Raw genomic sequence first — 18,941 nt, forward strand, 5'->3', positions numbered from 1 at the left:
GAGAACAGGAAATTATCAATGACAAGCACCTCTTCTGGGGTTACAGGTCTCCCAGTCTGAAATGTTGAGATTTATGCCAACTCTTAAGGGGACAGAACATGACCCTTCCCCTGGGGTGGAATGTGGGGGCAAGAGATGGCACATTATCTAAACAGAATCTAGTAAAACCAGACTCACCCAGAGAAACAGACATGCCCTCCTGAACTCAGGAGAGGAACAGCCAGAAACTCACATTTCTCCCCTGAGGATGGTGCTGGGTTCTAGGTGTGCGCTGCCGTGATTGAAAGTCAGAGGAAGCAATCCTTTCAAAATGACTATTTTTGGATAGAGTGCACGCTATTCAGTGACTTATTTATTTTGTTAAAAAGAACATAATTTTAGGACTAGCAAATTTAATGTTTTTCTGTTATGGGCTTTTAAGACTATATTTTAGTTATTGCAAGTGACTTTTGAAATATTGTCCCAATAATTCCATAAGCTATAAGGTTAGCACCAGCATGGACCTCAGTACATAGCAGGTGCTCAGCATATATTTGGAAAACAAATTATGTTTAGAGTGAAAATCAGTGATATTGTGAAAGTGTATTAGTTGTGAAAAGTTTCCCAAATGCCTACTAAGTGTCTCAAAAGGTATAGTATATTAAACACATATAAGAGCTTAATATATTCTGATGACATTATGCTGAAAAACTGACCTGGTCATGTTTTCTCCTCAATTGAATTTTAATAAAGCAACTTCTATAGCATTCTTTAAAAAAAATCCAGACACTGCCCCATTTTTTAAAATTCTTTACCACAAAATGGCAATAAAACCCTTTAGCAAAGCATGAACTGTAGTGTATTCATTACCTTCCCCTCTTCTCCCACCACTCACCCAACCATCCACTTATTCATTCACCCATCTTCCCATCCATCCATCCATCCATCCATCCCTCTACAAATCCAGTTATCCATCTCTCTGTCCACCTGTCCATCCGTCTGTCCATATATCACCCCTCCCATCCATCCATTCCTCTACAAACCCAGTTATCCATCTCTCTGTCCACCTGTCCATCCTCTGTCCCATTTATCGCCCACCCATCCATCCATAGATCTACTCATCCATCCATCCACCCACCGATCCAGCATATCTCGGTCCCCATCCCAGTGTATTACTCACCTTCACACCCCTCGCCCACTGACCTCTCCTGCAGGTCAGGTGTGTCTCAGACAGGGAAGGCCTCAGCCCCCCAGGTTTGCAGAAATCTCCAGAACGGAATGAGAGATTGAGGCAATCCCAGAAAGTGCAGATATATTCAGTAACAATGAGAATGATCTTCACTGAGCTCATGCTGTATTAGGTGTTCTCTATGCAATATCTCCCCAAATCCACATTACACCCCTATGAGGCAGGGCAATTGTAACTCCATTTTATGAAAAAGGAAGATGCGGCTGAGGGTGACCCACCCCAGGTCCCCAGGTCGCACAACTACCATGTTTCCCCGAAAATAAAACATCCTCCGAAAATAAGACCTACTTACAGGTTTCCTTCTGAGTGAAATATTGATATAAGGCATCCCCCGAAAATAAACACCCCCCCCCCCCAGGCTCTGTCTCAGAATGAAAATTAATTTACTGTAAACTGGTAGCTAGGGCCGCCCCGACTGGCATCTAGCAACCAGTGACATTACGTGGAGTCCTGACGTCACTGCTGTGTGGAGGCGGAGCGGAGGTTGGAGTGAGGGGTGAGCGTGGGGCGGGAGAGAGGAGGAGACTTTCGCAGATGCCTGTAGAAGAACAGGAGGATTAGAGTGGACGGGACGCGGCAAAGGTGGTGAAGGCTGGTCTGTCTCTGGTGACACTACCTGATGCTCGCGGCCGCCCTCATGAGGACTGAAGGTTCTCAGTCAGTGGCAGACCCTGCTCCAGCCCAGATCCAGGCCCCAGCAAGCCCAGTGACAGTCCCCAGGCAGGCCCCAGGGGGTAAATGTCTGATAAAGGGATAGGGGGGATGTCTGATGAAGGTGTTCAGTGGCACAGGGGTGGGGGGAGGGGGATCACTTAAAATGACACAGGAGGATCAGAGGGGGCAATCAAAATGACACAGGAGGATCAAAAGGGGTTACTAAAATGGTAATCCCCCCTCTGATTCTCCTGTGCCATTTTGATTTCCCCCTTTGATCCCCCCTATGTCATTTTAAGTGATCCCCCTCTCCCCACCTTGATACCCCAATTCCTTTTTTTTACCCCTAGAAATGAGCACAAAAAGAAAAAGCTACTCTGTGGAGTACAAGAAAGGAATCGTGGAAGACTCTTGGGGCCAAAATCTTACTGTTTTCTGCAAAGAGAAGATGTTGAGTATGCGATTGGTCCGAAAATGGCGAGCAGAGTATGGTAACCTCATTGAACAAGTGGACAAGGGAAATGCTAAAAAGCGCAAGTGTGGATCAGGTCGGCAACCATTATTTTCCGAGCTGGAAGACCTGATCTGTGAATGGGTTGTTGACAGGAGAGCAAAGGCTTCAGTTGTGAATAGGGCTCAGATTCAAGAATTTGCCCTTGCAATGGCACCACAGTTTGACATAGCCCCTGAAGACTTCAAAGCATCACAACACTGGCTGGACAATTTCCTTCAGCGAAGTGAGCTGTCTTTAAGAAGATCTACAACATTGTTTAGGTTGGAAGATACTCAAGTTATTAAGCGAGCACTTGCATTCAAGTCCTTTATTGATGATGCTGACTTCTCTAAATACAATCTTTCCAACATGATAGCTATGGATGAAACTGCAGTGTTTATGGGCCAATCATCTCAAACAACAATTGAACAGCGGGGTGCTTCCTTAGCCTACATTCCCTCCACTGCTTACGAAAGTGCACGTGTTTCCTGTATTTTGGCAATTCGTCTGGATGGCACTAAAATCCCACCTTTAATCATTTCTAAGGGCAAGAAGGAAAAGATTGAACGTATTTTGGGTGTTTTTATTCTTGAAACTGAAAAAGCCTGGGCCACACAAGCAGTTATAAGGAAGTGGGTCGATTTAATGCTGCCGCTTGTTATGCGAGGGAGCCAAAGAGGTCTGCTAGTCTGGGATGCAGCCAGCACTCACCGCGCTAAAGACATGAAGACATTTCTTCAAGAAAGAAAAATAGATCAGATAATGATTCCTGCAGGAATGACAGCCTATCTCCACACTCTGGATATTGCAATAAACAAGCCATTCAAAGACAATTTGCACATGGAAATTAATGACTACGTTGAAAATAGAATGGAGAGAAATCAGTGTGGAAACTTTGTGAAACCTAAACTGCAAGAAGTTGTGACTTGGGTGAAGAATTCATGGGAGAAAATCACTGACAGTTGCATTGCAAATGCACTGCGAGCAGGATACCTTGACAAGAAGTACTCATTTAAAGACAGTGCTATTGCTAAACATGAAAGATTTGGTCCACTGATTCTGAAAGAAATGGAGTCACAAGAAATTCACCAGGAGATTCAGGAATTGGATGGTTATGATGATGTTCCAGAGGATGATGACATGATTGTCATTGAATAAATGAGTAAATTCTTGATACTGTAGGATTCACAGTTTGTCTGGTTTGTGTTGACAACTACCGTACTACCATACCGTATACAGGTAATAAATTTCCTTTATTTTCATTTCACAGTAAATGTGTACCGTATTCTTCACGGAAAAATAAGACATCCCCTGAAAATAAGACCTAGCGCATCTTTGGGAGCAAAAATTAATATAAGACACTGTCTTATTTTCGGGGAAACCAAAGCTGCTGGCAGAACCAGGAGAGTTGCCCTGGTCCCCTCCCTCATCCTCCCCCGCAAACCCGCCTCCCCATGCGGACCCCGTAGGGGTGTGGCTGGTGTGTACCTAGCAGCGGAGCCTGCATCCTCGCCTGCTCCCCCTGGGCCTCTTGTGGGACCTTCTCCTCCAAGGCTGGGCGTTCCAGCCGGAGGGCCTGCTGCTGGGTCTGGAGGCCCTGGCCGGACTCCTTTTCCAAGAGCTCCTCGGGGGCCTGTGGGGAAAGTGGGAGGAACAAGCATCACACTGGGCACAGCAGGGGACACCTGTGCCATCTGCCCAGCTCCTCCTCCGAGCTGGCACCGGCCCCCTGGTGGGGTGTACCAGTCTCCCCTCCACCCTGCCTGGGATGGCAGCGATGGCCTGGCACAGCAGCCATTCTGGACCCTGTGAACCCGCCCTGGTCCACAGCTGACTGGACTAGAGGCCCCTGCTCAGAGCTGGACCGGTCAGTGGGAACGTGGTGTTAGGAGGCAGGAGGAAAGAGAACAAGAGAAAGAGAGACACTGACTAGATGCCCTCAGAGTTAACACTCAGGAAAACAGCCCCATCAGCACCTGATGGGAGGACTGCGGACCTCCAGAACCATAGGACAAGAGCTGTGTTGTGTTGAGCCACCCAGTTTATGGTCATTTGTTACAGCAGCAATAGGACACCAATAGTTTTGTTTTTTGTTTTTTCTTCTTTAAAAAAATTTTTTTTTATTTCTTACAGAGAGGAAAGGGGAGAGATCAAGAGCTAGAAACATCGATGAGAGAGAAACTTCAATCAGCTGCCTCCTTCCTGCACATCTCCTACTGGGAATGTGCCTGCAACCAAGGTACATGCGCTTGACTGGAATTGAACCCTGGACCTTTACGTCCGCAGACCAACCCTGTATCCATTGAGCCAAACCAGTTTTAGAGATTTATTTTTTCCCTTTTTTTTGGCAACAGAGAGTTGCAGTTGATACATTTTGAAATGAAAAATTGAGGCTAGAAGAGATAAATTCGAATTTCCAAGGTCACACAGAAAAGATGCAGGACTCATCCTCCCCTCTGCCTCTCCTTTTCTGTTCACAGAGGAGGGCAGCGGCTCAGGAAGGTGGGGTGACCTGACTGAAGAGAGGTGGAAGGGGGTGGTGGAGCAGGACATGGTGGAGGCAGGATGGTAGCCATGGGCTGCAGTGTCCACTCCCTCATGCAACCTCTGGGAACAGTTGGGAAACAGGATCTCAGCAAATGCAGGAAGCTCCCTCCCCTGAGAGGGGACAGAGCCATCTTGGAGCCTGAGGAGCTGACTGAATGCCGGGAGCCTGACCTTGCCGATCCCCAGCAAATGGGGAGACAAGGTCTTACTCCTCCCAGCAGACTCAGTCCTTTGGGGAGAGTTTGTTGAATAAGGCAGCAAAGGCTCCCACCATTCAAACTCCGATTGTCCCTCCTCTTGCTGCAAGACTCACAGGACTCCCAACAGGTGACACTCCCATCCCCTTTGAAACAGGAATGGAGCGGTGGAAGCAAAGCTTTGCAAAGAAGACCTTGTTGGAGAAGCTGATGACGGCAGCTCGCTGGTGGAGGCCATTTCTGGGTTGTGGGAGCCAGAGCTGGTGCAGTTACTGATGAAGCAGGAAGAAGCCTCCACAGTACAGGTGAGCCCCAGGTGGGCGGTGTGAAAAGCCACAGCCAGCGTGGCTCTAGGGTTCAAAGGTTTGGAGAAAGAGCTGACATGAAAATTGACACACTAGACTAGAAAAGTTAATTTTGAAGTGATGGGGGGAAGCCAGGGAAAAGCTTAACTGTAGTAGTTAAGTACCACCAGAGTCTCCATTTCCTACTGCTTTTATTTACTAGAATACACAATTGTTTTTTAGGAATGCAAAGGGACTTATCAGTGGTAATGTTTAGTAAACAGTAAGATTATCAGGTTAGGGGGGAGTTTGCTTTAGGCCACTGAGTCAGCAGTAGGTAATAAGATGCAAATTCACCCTGTGAATACCAGAGTCCAAACTCAGCCTTCTGGTGGACTTCTCACATTTATATTAATTACTGTTGATCTTGGTTCCCAGCAGGTGGTGTTCAAAGAGCATGGAGCCCCCATGCAGGTGTGAGGGCTGGAAGGTAGTCATTGTGATTGGGCCAGGACTCTGAGGTTATCGTGAGGTCACCGAGGCAGAATATAAGCTGGTGTCACACATCACTGTACACATCACTGGCTTTCTGGAAACCAGTGAATAAAACGATGACCCCAAGAAATTAGGGAGACGAAAGGCTCAGGGAAGTTACCGCTGACTCTGGTGGGACAGAGACACAGGCAACCTGCCCTTTGGCGTGTGCTGAGAGCCAAGTGAGAAGTCTGCTCTGTGTTGGCGTCATTAAATACTTTTTGACTCACGGAAATGCTGTGGCCGAACAGCTGAGGGCCTAAACTCAAACTCCCAAGTCTTTAATGTCATGGCGCCTGATCCAGAAAGAATGTTACTGGGAAGTTGTCCTTTTACACCCTGTTCTGATGTCCCCATTTCCACCCCCAGATCAGCCAACATTACTCTAAGAATGCTGAATGCATTAGCCGTAACACAGACAAACTAAAGTCATTTAGAAAACTGAATTAGCAAACCATCAAAAGGGAATTGACATGAATTTCTCTCCTGAGATATTAATTTCTCCTGGGGGGAAAAAGGTGTATTTTGACAATGAAAGGATTTTTCCCCCAGCATCCTTTCATTCTCAATATGCCTGGGTACCACTTTCCTAAAAGTATGCTTCATGAACTCAAGATCACCAGTGGCTTTAATACTTTAATACTTCATCATATTTAGCCTTTCTGAACTAGTAGTAATTATTTTTCTTGGACCCCAGAATACTTTATTTCTCCGAAATTCATTGTCCTAGTCTTCTCACGGCTCCATTCAAAACAAACAGTATGTACATTTATGGGGAGAGCCAGGTCCTGGTAATTAACTTGCTATTTGGTGATTTTGGTTCCATTTAACCATGGGGAGGGGTGAGAACGGGCCTCGGAGCTCGCAGGGCGTGATTACCGCCCCAGCATTTAAATTACTCCCCCGGGAGAGGCAAATATCGCGAGACTGCCGAGGCGGCGGCGGGAAGACCACCCACCAACGTAGCGGTTTAAGCAGCCGTTGTCGGGTAGGAAGTGACGTTTCTAAGAAGAGGCGGGGCGAAGGCTCGCCCGGAAGTAGTGCCCGATGGACAGGGCGAGTCGGGTGGCCGCGCTGGCCTTCGCCAGAGCGTGCGGCGGGGCGTGAGGCGGAAAGAAATGCTCCTTGGGTGAGAAGGGCAGTCTGCCGGGGGGATCCCGCGGAAGGGGAGCAGGGAGCTGGGAGGGGGGTTCGTTTGGAGCCCGTGGAGAAGGGAAAGAGCTGAGGGCAGGGCCGCGGCCGGCTGCTGCCGCGAAGGGAGACGGGATCTGCAGATGGAGGCGGCCGCGGCCTTTCCCAGCCTGGGCCCTCGGCTGGTGGGAGGTCTGCAGAGGGGGAGCCAGGCGGCCATTCAGTGTAGATGCAGCTGCTCTACGGGGGCCTCCTTTCGAGGCCTGGTTCACAAAGGTGGGCACCGACCGGGTACTAAACGGGACAGAATGGCACCAGCGTTCACAGGGTGGTTAAGCTAAAGAAATGTTTGTTTGTTTGTTTGTTTGTTTGTTTGTTTGTTTATAAAGGAGTGCTGCCTTCAGGGGGAACTGAGCCTTTAAACTTTTTTTAGTGGAATTAATTGTATCAGACCAGAGTGAGCATCTCAGTGCTCACAGCCATCTAAAGAAATAGGTTACAGCCCGGCCTCGGCCGATGAACCAGGTGAACAGGGTTCGATTTGGGTCAGGGCACATGCCCGGGTTAGAGGCTCAATCCACTTTGGGGGGCGTGAAGGAAACAGCCACTCAGTGATTCTCCTCTCCCTCCCTCTCTGAAATCAATGAGAAAAAAAAACACACACACACAAAGAAAGAAGTGGATTACAGAGCTGCCCTTACATCTTTTCTCCTATTGAATCACCTTCCCTCCCTAGCATAACGGATTTTCTGAATTCACTTAATTTTTATGTAGTAGTAATAATAATAGATAATACATCTCTGAATATGCTCGATTGTTTTGTGTTCTAATATGAAAAGTCATGTTCTTAATTTCCTTTTTTTCGATCGGTATTGTTCTTGAGGTTTATTCATGTTGATATTTTTATAATAATAACTTACATTTGTGGACCTTTATGTGCCAGACACTGGTTTGAGCACTTTATTGTTAGAGCCAGTAGTAACGAATTTTTTGAATTCACTGTTAACTTTTATATATTAATAATTTATAAATACATCTCTGAATAAGTATACTCGATTGTTCTCATGTTCTAATATGAATATTCAAATATACAATTTCCCTTTTTTAATCAGTACTGTTTTTTTAAGGTTTACTCATATTGATGTTTTCATAATAACATATCTGTGGACACTTAGGTGCCAGACACTGACTGGTTGGTGTGAACACTTTACTTCATTTAATCTTTATAGACAACCTTTGTGAAGTAACTTACCTTCTTTTAAGATGAGGAAACTGAGGCACAGGTTGCTATAGTATTGCTATAGTTATATAAATATGCCATAATTGATTCATCCATTCTCTTCATATTCCTAATTCCTTAAACATTTAGGTATTCAAAGTAATTCATGTGAAAGCATTTGGGTTGCCCATAATTTCAAAATGATCAAGATGTCTAATTTCTGAAAAAGCATTTTTACCTAATAAGTTACTTAGAGGCCTAAGAATGCATGAAAGATACTGATAACATTTATAGACTATTTATAGCTTAAATGTACACTGACCAGAAAGTTGTGGTGGAAGTAGCCTAGGAAGGGCATCTACTTTTTAATCAAATATATCTACAACATTTCAACATGTAAACATAATTAATGAGATAATTTATATTTTTTCTGCTAAGTCTTTGAAATTGGGCATTATTTTACTAACCACATTTCAGATGCTCAATAGACACCTAAAGAGAGTGAATACAGAAAGGGATAGTACAGACCTATTCTTACTTTGAGAACTTCTACATATACCATTTGTTTTTTTTATGTAAACTCAATCAACTGGTAAGCTAACTAGGACAAACTAATATTTGGAGGCATTTTCTTTTATGGCCTTTACTTGCTCAGCTCTCCTCATGCTTTGGATGCCTGCTACCTTCGTAGCTTTGTTTTTGAAGTTTCTAACAATATTATTTCCTTTACTGTATTTTAGTTGGCTACCTTGCCACAAATGAGAAATGATTTTCTTTGTTGTTAATTCTCACCCGAGGATATTTTTCCATTGATTTTTAAAGAGAGTGGGAGGGAGGAGGTGAGACAGAGAGAAACATCAGTGTGAGAGAGACACATCAATTGTTTGTCTCCCAACCAGAGCTGGGATAGAGCCTGCAACCAACGTCCTTGGGGACCATTCAGTCTGCAGGTGTGCACTTAGCAAAACTAGCCAGGGCACTTCATACAGTTTTGTCAGTTACCAAAGGATAAGGCATCTGGCCACCAGAGGTCAGCCTAACTATATTTTAATTTTATTTATTTATTTATTTATTTATTTATTTATTTGGATGAATAACATTTTCAGTACTTTTTGAACATTATAATCTGGAAACTTTTTAAAAGATAATATCCTGCAAAATGAACAGGTAACCTGCAGTGGGACAAAATATTTGCAAATCATTTATTTCAAAGGGGGTTATTATCCAAAATATATAAGAAACTCATACAACCTAATATAAAACAAAACAAAAAAATTGCCCTAGCTGGTTTGGCTCAGTGGATAGAGCATCGACCTGCAGACTCAAGGGTCGAAGGTTTGATTCTCGAAGATCAAGGGCATGTACCTTGAGTGCAGGCACATCCCCAGTGGGGAGTGTGCAGGATACAACTGATGGATGTTACTCTCTCATCAATGTTTCTAACTCTCCATCTCTCTCCCTTCCTCTCTATTAAAATCAATAAAAAATATTTTTTAATTTAAAAAATTAAAAATGGGAGCAAAAGTCTGAATACACATTTTTCATTAAGAAGACGTATTAATGGCCAACAGAGGTCAGCCTAAAGGTGTTCAACATCACTATCAGGCAAATGCAAATCAAAATTACAATAGGATAACACCTGGCACCTGTTAGGATTGCTGTTATTAAAAAGTCAAAAGAAGCCGGGACCGGTTTGGCTCAGTGGATAGAGCGTCGGCCTGCGGACTGAAAGGTCCCAGGTTCGATTCCTGTCAAGGGCATGTACCTTGGTTGCGGGCACATCCTCAGTAGGGGGTGTGCAAGAGGCAGCTAGTCCATGTTTCTATCTCATCGACGTTTCTAACTCTCTGTCCCTCTCAATTTCTTTCTGTGTAAAATCAATAAAATATATTTTAAAAAAAAAAAAAAGAAAAAGAAAATATGTTGGCAAAGATGTGGGGGAAAAGGAAACCTTATACCTGTGGGTGGGAATGTAAATTGATACAGCCGTTACAGAAAACGGTATAGAACAACCAAGTGATCCAGCCATCTCACTTGTGGGTATATGTTCAAAGGAAATAAAGTCACTATCTCAAAGATATATTTGCACTCCCACATTTATTGCAGCGTAATTCACAGTAGCTAATATGTGGGAACAGCCTAAGTATCAATGGATGAATGCATAAAGATGTGAGATACACAGAATGGAACATGCAGTCTTTTAAAAAGAAGGAAATCCTGCAGTTTGCAACAATGTGGATCAGTTGGGAGTACATTCTGCTAAGTGAAATAATGCAGACACAAAAAGACAAATACTGCATGTGGAATCTAAAAAAAGTCAAATTCTTAACAGTATAATGGAAGTTACCAGTAGCTGGAAGGTGGAGAGAAAGTAGAGATCCATGATGAGTAAGTTCTGGAGATTTAATGTACGGCATGGTAACTATAGTTAATAATTAGTATGGGCCAGGACCGGTTTGGCTCAGTGCGTCGGCCTGCGGACTGAAAGGTCCCGGGTTCGATTCTGGTTAAGGGCATGTACCGTATTTTTCGGACCATAAGATGCACTTTTTTTCCCCCAGAGTGGGGGGAAAAAGTCCCTGCGTCTTATGGTCCAAATATAGCCTACACATATACTTTTTAAAAAAAGTTTTTTTACTTGCCCGGCCCTGTGTGGTCTCTGTGTGCTTGCCCGGCTCTAAAATGGTTCTAAATGCTGCTGTTTACTTTACAGGGTTGATTACATGTGTTTGACTGTGATGTTGGGTTTTAATGCACATAAAATATTTTAGGACACTATTTGTTTCAGAATCTTTTTTTCTTCATTTCCCTTCTCTAAAAACTGGTGCGTCTTATGGTCCGGAGCGTCTTATGGTCCGAAAAATACGGTACCTTGGTTGTGGGCACATCCCCAGTAGGGGGTGTGCAAGAGGCAGCTGATCGATGATTCTCTCTCATCGATGTTTCTAACTCTCTGTCCCTCTCTCTTCCTCTGTGTGAAAAGTCAATAAAATATATATTTTTAAAAAATAATAATAATTAGTATGGCCAAAACAGATTTGGCTCAGTGGATAGAGCGTGGGTCTGCGGACTGAAAGGTCCCAGGTTCCATTCCAGTCAAGGGCGTGTACCTTGGTTGTGGGCACATCCCCAGTAGGGGGAGTGCAGGGGCAGCTGATGAGATGTTTCTCTCTCAACATTTCTAACTCTATCCCTCTCTCTTCCTCTCTGTAAAAAAATCAATAAAATATATGAAAAAAAATAATTAGTATGCATACTTGAAACTTGAGAAGGTAGATTTCAAGTGTTCTCACCACCCACAAAAAATGGTAACTGAGGTGATAATGTTAGTTTGTGGTAATTGTAATGAATACATATATCAAAATATCACATTCATGTTCAAATATCTAAATTTGTCAATCATACTTGATTAAAGCTAGTAAACCAAAAAAGAAGATGCTACAATACAATTTAAACACTATAGTTTCACTCTCTTGAACCTTAGCCTATTTCTTGAATTTTATTTTTAGTGCTTTGCGGGAAAAGAACAAATAATAGCAACTTTGGGAATAAATCTTTTTCTGTCCTTGGGAGACTTTGTTGAAGAAATAACAAAACTAAAGAATTTGTATGATAAGGCTGTTTAGTTACAAAATTTCAGAAAACGCATTCTTTAAAGGTGAATTCTACATGAGCATATATAGAATAGGTGTGGTAATTCAGTTTTGATATGGGAAAACTGCACATGTGATATAAAGAAAAAAACTGTAATGAATTCATTCTAGAATTTACATATGCCTGCAAAAAATCTTTGTTTTATTTCTCCTTGAGTGAGCCTTTTACAGCATGTTTTGAGTAATAACTTAAGTGTACTTGATCTTGCAGATGGAATTTGGTTGAAAGAAAAATAATAAAAATGTAAGAGGACAGAAGAATTAAAACCAACAGCTTCTCCTGTCTCAATAAAATAAAGACTTACGGTATGTTTTGAGTTTTCTTTTTCAGATTGAACTATATAATAATATTATAAACTTAAAACTATTTGCTTTGTTTCTCTTAAAAGATGAAATTATAAGTAGTTCCCTTTATATTGCTTTAGTAGCATCATCTGTGTTGATCTTGTTTAAAAAACTTTAATGTGTCTTTGTCCAACATATTAACAAGTCAGTTAAGTATAATTTGGGATTTCTGGCTCCCTCAAATCAAAATAGAACATATTTCTATAGTTACAGCAGGCCTTCATCATTCCCTCATTAATTTTTTTTCAAAAAGCTTGCTAAGACCCTAATATGTGCCAGACACTGATGGGTTCTGAATTAGAATGTGTAGAAGACAGAGAAATATTTTTGAGAAGACTAATAATGACATGAAGCCATACTATATGACCTTATTTCTACAACTCATGTGTATTTGAAACTAGTGATGCTTGCCAACTCATTTTTAAAATCCCTCCTACAGAATGGCGTAAATGGGATTTGCTATTTTGGATTTTGCTTTTTCCATTTAGAGCTATGTTTTTAGTCCAGCCATTTGCAATGTATACGGTACTTCTAATGTGCTTTCACCACATTTTACCTACCCACTCCTCCAGTGATGGAAACCTAGAAAGCTTCTAATTTTTTACTATCAAAGATGAAGCATCAGAATGCATGTTGGTCTTAAGAGAATTTTTTTGCTTTATTTACTCAAGAGTAGAATTGCTAGATTGTGAGGTGTGCAAATAGTTTGGCTAAGTAGTGCTGCCAATTGCTCTCAGAAAGGTTCTCCCAGTCTATAATTATTAGTTTCCAAAGGAGTTCCTTTGGTCTCTTCACTAACACTGATATTTTCCAGCTTTCTAATTTTTTGCCAAACAAATGGAATAGTGTGGTATCCCTTTACTCATATGGCTAATAACGTGGCTTTTCCCTTCTGTAAATTGGATATTTTTGTCCTTTGCCTATTTCTTTACTGAGGTTGCTACTTCTTATTGTTGATTTGTAAACTTTGTTCTTAATGTCTTTAGTTCAGTCAAAAGATAATTAATTTTGATGTCATCGAATTTATCATTTTTTTTTACTTTGTAATTTACCTTGTGAAAGGTATTTCTGTAATGCATTTTCTAGTTAGTATTACTGGTATAGAAGTTAAGAGTGCCCTGGGTTCAAATTCTGACTATCAGTAGATGTGTGACCTTGGCCATGTAGCTTAAGCCTTGTGTAAATGGGGACAATAAAAGTATCTTATAGGTTTTGTAGGAGATTTTAAAACGAGTTAACATTTATTATTCGGTGTTAATATTTTTAATCTTTATACTTTTCATTTTAATCCCTGATTCATTTATGTCTCAGCATAGGATTGTTTTTTTCTCTTAATATATATTTATTATTGAAATATTACAGATGTCCCTTTTGTGGTGGTTTTTTCCCACAAAAAGAGCGGGTTCTACCCGAACCCGCCCTTCCCAGGGGAGTACTTTTAAGTAACACTTAATACCTACTTTTATTGCATGGTGGTCAGAGATTTACTCTGAATCAAATGGCCCTAGTTATACTTTATAACCTTATGCATGATCTATTTGTGTGTGTGCATCCTCCAATATCGGTTGGTTGGTATTGTTCTGTTTAATCATGTAATACTCAAAGTACATTAATATTTTAACTGATTTTCATGCTTTTTTGTATCCTTGCTTACATTTCTCCCTTCAGTTCTATTAGTGGTTACTTAAGAAAATTTGAGTATTGTTTTCAGGTGAATATATGATAAGAACAGCAAATCCTCAAATAACATCGAATACCATTGTTTCATTCATGGTCACTTCCATCTCTGACCCTATAATTTTTGGCTTAAAATCTTTTGTTGTTGTATGTTAAAATTGCTGTCTTTTTTCTTTTTTTTTTCTTTCTTTTTTTACCTTTCTATGTTGTTTTTTGTTGTTTTTGTTTGCTTTAAGATGTCTTTTGTTAACGACATTATTGAATCTTGTTTTGTTTTTTTAATCCAGTCTGAGTATCTATCTGCCTTTTAATTGTGAGTTTAACCTGTTTACATTCAGTGTAATTCCTATTGTATTAAGGTTTATACCTGCCATCTTCAACTACCTGGAGAATGGGGTCATATGACCACCACCTCTGGGTCCCACCAAATGTCCTAATATCTAGCAGCTCTACAAGCAGGACACACGTCTCTTAAAACTAAATCCCACCAAGCATAGCTAAAGGTAAAAAAGATATAAATAAAATAGTTTTTATAGCTCTCTACTTGGAGTTCGAGACATAAGGGATCTGCTTTGTGGAAATAATTTTCTGGGCTCAAACTGCATATGTAAAAACAAGCTGGCCCAGATATGTACCAACAAAGGATTAAAATGGGCCCAGGTCTCCTTTCCAATTTTATGATTATAGGAGCCATTCCCAATAGGAAAATCTGCCTACACCTATAAAGTAGAGATGGGAAAGTCAAGAAGATTTCTTGTTCAGCATCAGTGTTCTTGGATATCCACAGATAGACAGTGATGTTACCTAGTGCTTTCAGGCTTTAATATCGTGTCTAGTCTTCTCATTTACAGGTTAAGGCTACCTTTCCAGGTAGTCCAACAGCTAAGTCACCAGTTTCCAAGGGCGTTTGCACCACTTGTGGAAAACATCGGATCCGTGCTCACCAGATGTCCTTGACAACTCATCCCACCATCCCTTGCACAACATTTGCTGCACCAGCAGACTGTGAAGCCGACCACTGAGCTTCTTTTCATTACCAAGTAGATATAATATCCCTAACAACAAAACAGAGGACACAAGTGTCTCTTCAGAGTATCACAGCCAGTTGAGACCAAGCTAAGAAAATCAGCTTGCCTATATGAAGATCCTTCTCTTCTTGGGTAGCCAGGACTTAAAGGAGAGAGACTGACCTGTGCCACTGGTAAGTGACTGACTTACACACTGAACTGGTCCTGAAAGCCGAGATGTCTTCTTTGTAAGTGAAGAATATACAACATAATCTCAAAGAACTGCGTAGCGGTGCAAGCCAGAGGCATACTGTGTGTGTAACGGACTCAGAAACAGGCAAGGTAATCTTGTTGAAAGGATTTTTCATCTTTTGTTCTGTTTGCCAGTGTTAGTGTTTTGCTGGCTTCAATTGTTACCTTTTTCTGGTTCTTTCTTTTCTATTCCAATGGGTCCCAGAAACCCCTCTCCTGGTCCCTTATCAGAATCAGAAAGTGAGGAAGAAGAAAACGCTAACTACCTAAATGAGAGTTCTGGGGAAGAGTGGGATTCCTCTGAAGAAGAGGACCCTGTGGTGCCCAACCTGACACCTCTGGAGAGTCTTGCCTGGCAGGTTAAGTGCCTTTTAAAATATTCAACTACTTGGAGACCTTTAAATCCTAATTCCTGGTTGTATCATGCTAAACTCTTAGATCCAAACACACCAGTCCATATACTTCGAGAGATAGGTCTAAGGCTCTCCCATTGCTCCCACTGTGTACCCAAACTCGAACCCATTCCTGAGTGGCCACCTCTGGCTTCTTGTGGCGTCCCACCTTTTCAAAAGCCGCTGACAAGTCCCAGCCGGCTTTCCAGAGATCACGCTACTCTAAATGGAGCGCTGCAATTTGCCACCAAACAGTTAAGCCGAACCCTGAGTAGAGCCACTCCCATCCCTGAATTCCTAAAACAGATCCCTAATTCGTGTGTTTCTGGTTGTTGCTGTGGCTGGTTAACTAAAACAGTTAAGGAAACAACCCGCACTGAACCCATCAATACCACTTACTCTTACACTGACTTCCAGAAGGCAGTTAACAAACTCCTAACTACATCCCTGTAAAGATTCACCCTTTGCTCTGGTATCTCCTGTTTCTGATTGAGAAAGCAGTGCAAGTTACACAGCCCAGAGCTGAGAAAGGAAAGCCTTCTCAGCCAAACTGCCCTGTCCTGACAAGCTGAATATCTATCCAAGGGGCCCATCAATCAACTACAGAAAACATGCATTGTGAGCACTCACTTTGACAGATCCTGTGGAAAAACAAGAACTTCAATAGAGAATTCGTCAAAAGGAACAGGGTTGCAAAAAATAAATTGACTACTCTCCACATTCAGTTCTCCCCAGTTTACTCTGCCTAACTGAATAGACTCTAACTCTAGGTATCTAAAGATTGATGGGAAGGACAGGGCAGGCTACTCTTCTTACCCAGCCTTCACAGCAGCCACTGTGGAAAGTGGGAGGTTAGCTACTCCGAGTAGTACCTTCCCTAAGCATACCCTTCTCTGACATTCATTTTTAGGGAGGTAGTTGCAAAGGTGGGAATATGGTTTATCTCACAGCTTTTATATGGATAGGTCTGCTTATGGCATTAAACAGGCACCTATTCTATAAGGAATTTATTTCCTGCATCTTGGCACCCAGACTTTAGTCAAGAGGAAATGAAATACATTCCAAAAGACCAAAGAGAAAGGATTATAAGAGAGCATTTATGTTTTCTATACTAACTGCTAGTGGATTAAAGTATTTCAGTCTGTATGTTTCCTGGTACAGCACTTAATGCACTTTCCCATCCATTGCAAACTTTCCAGGATCGCTTCTAAATGGAAAGAACCTTACTATGGAAAGTCTCAGCCTAATATAACCTGAAGTTAGAGTTTTTTAGTATCATTGTTTTCCTACATATATTAGCTTTAGATCTATATAAACAAGAACGTATATGTACTCTTGTAAATGGGTCTTGCAGTGTATTTAGATGAGTCAAAATGTAAAAGTCAACATAAATAAAATGCATGAGACCGTTCGATCTTTTCACACTATAAAGACTGAAACCTGTGTATGGTCTTGGTTGACGGCATCTAAAGGGCTCAAAAATAGATTGTTAAAGATTTATCTTATACCCCCTTAGTTTAGTTTTGCTTTTTCCTATTCTCCATAACTAAGTGCTATCTACAATGTGGCATCAAAATCTTAAAGCATTAATAGAATCACAAATTCTGTAAATGTGTAGCAACTTTAGGAAAGAGAAGGGTGTTTATAACCAAAATGGTATTTTCTGCTGAGCCTTAGTTGTCTTAAAGAAAAAAAGGAAGAGATTGTAATTGATAGAAAAATGTTTGTTGGTAGAAAATGATTGAACTGAAACCATATACACTTAGTGTAACTGAATGTATCAGAAACTGTTCCTATGTAGATGTTTTCTGTGAAACTGGTTTTTAAAATGTTACAACCTGTTTGTTTGTTTGTTTGTTTTGTTTGTTTTTTCTTAAATGGCTGTAAAGTGAGGTAGATAATTGGTAGTCATCGGATAACTTTCATAGTCTCTTCATGATGTAGTCTGGTCTCTCGGTGGAAGATGCTCCATTCCTGATGCAAGCCTCTCGAGGACTTTGGTAACTGCAACAAATTGCTCATGATTAGCTCTTTGGTCTTTTCACCTGCATTTACAACTGAGTCAACATCCTCATTTGACATCCCATAAATAGTCTTTAAGCCTTCATGGTCAAGTTGTGCCAGCTTTATCTTCTTGAACGGCGGTTCTTGCAGCACCTCTTCTCTTGTTCGGAGACCTCTGCATTGAGTTCTCTTGTGGTTCTGTAATCCTTGAATGTTCCCTTGCGTTTTCTTTTGAACAAGAGAGCAGCTCTAAAGAGATGAGGGAACGATTGCTGAGTGAGTAGGTAATGACCCCCAAGCTTAAGAATCTTCAAGTATTGAAACTTCTTCTCAGTATGTTGTTGAATAAGCTTCTCAAGCTTGATGAATCTTACAGCATCAGCAGTTACTTGTTGAATCATCATCACCCTTGAGAAACCATCATTTATAAGAGAGCTGATTATTGTATAAGGTGTCATCTCTGCAAATGATGAAATCAGCCGAAGTCGGGTAACAAACGCTCTTGAAGTGGGCCCAGGAAGATCACTATCATCAATGAATAGGAGTGTGTTAAGGATCTTCACGTCAAGTTCCTCAGAACTCAGCCACTCGGTGGACTCACGAAGATCTAGAGCCGGATCTGGATCAATGGTTGGTGCCTGAATACAAGGTCACATGAAGTACGTTAAATCTCTTATTGACCTGTTGCATAGGATTCTGTTGAGGCCTCTTTACGAGACAGAACATCATAGCAAGCGCAATTTTGACAATTCTTTTTCCTGTCATATCATCTAGTTCCACATTGGGTCCCCATTCAACAGGTTCTGTTGAGGCATTGATTGATCCTCTATTCATTGGCATGGATGTATTTGTCCCATGGTCTTCCTTCTAGGTTGTACAAAAGAGGGAATGTGGCCAGTAGACATGTGACGCTTATGAAGACTCCACTGTCTATAGTCATTTGTTTCATAACGGTTAAATTGTGCAAATTCGTACCTTCGGCTTGACATATCTGCTCTCAAGGAGGTAGATACAAATTCACACCAGTATGGTGTACCAACTCTATGTGAGAATACATTGTGTCACACAACCTGTTTTTTTAAGGGGAGGTGTGAAAGATAGGGAAATCAAAAAATTAAAATACGATGTATATGTTCCTTTTTCTCTGTGTGTGTGTGTGTGTGTGTGTGTGTTGCGTGTGTGTGTGTGTATGTATAAAAATACCTTGCTCATAGACACATTTTTGCTATTCACTCCTAAAGGAACCCTTTCCCCAACTTTGTAGCTGAATAAACCAACAGCTTTGTACATGCTGAACAGAGTATGGTCATTTATTCTCAACAAA

General features: G+C 41.5%; 1 protein-coding gene across 2 annotated transcripts; it reads left to right on the forward strand.

Moving 5' to 3' along the window:
- The first annotated feature begins 6,919 nt into the window (after nucleotides 1–6,919).
- DCAF16 (DDB1 and CUL4 associated factor 16) lies at nucleotides 6,920–18,909 on the forward strand. 2 transcript variants are annotated; one of them, XM_036419990.2, is made up of 3 exons: nucleotides 6,920–7,066; nucleotides 12,152–12,246; nucleotides 14,799–18,909. In XM_036419990.2, exon 3 carries the CDS (start codon nucleotides 15,416–15,418, stop codon nucleotides 16,064–16,066), a length of 651 nt encoding a protein of 216 aa, XP_036275883.1. In that variant the 5' UTR covers nucleotides 6,920–7,066; nucleotides 12,152–12,246; nucleotides 14,799–15,415; the 3' UTR covers nucleotides 16,067–18,909. The 2 variants fall into 2 exon arrangements, with proteins under 2 accessions (XP_036275883.1, XP_036275882.1); XM_036419989.2 differs by having other exon boundaries at nucleotides 14,814–18,909.
- Nucleotides 18,910–18,941: the final 32 nt, after the last annotated feature.

This window comes from Pipistrellus kuhlii, unplaced genomic scaffold (genome assembly GCF_014108245.1).
Source record: "Pipistrellus kuhlii isolate mPipKuh1 unplaced genomic scaffold, mPipKuh1.p scaffold_m20_p_1, whole genome shotgun sequence".
NCBI lineage: Eukaryota > Metazoa > Chordata > Mammalia > Chiroptera > Vespertilionidae > Pipistrellus > Pipistrellus kuhlii.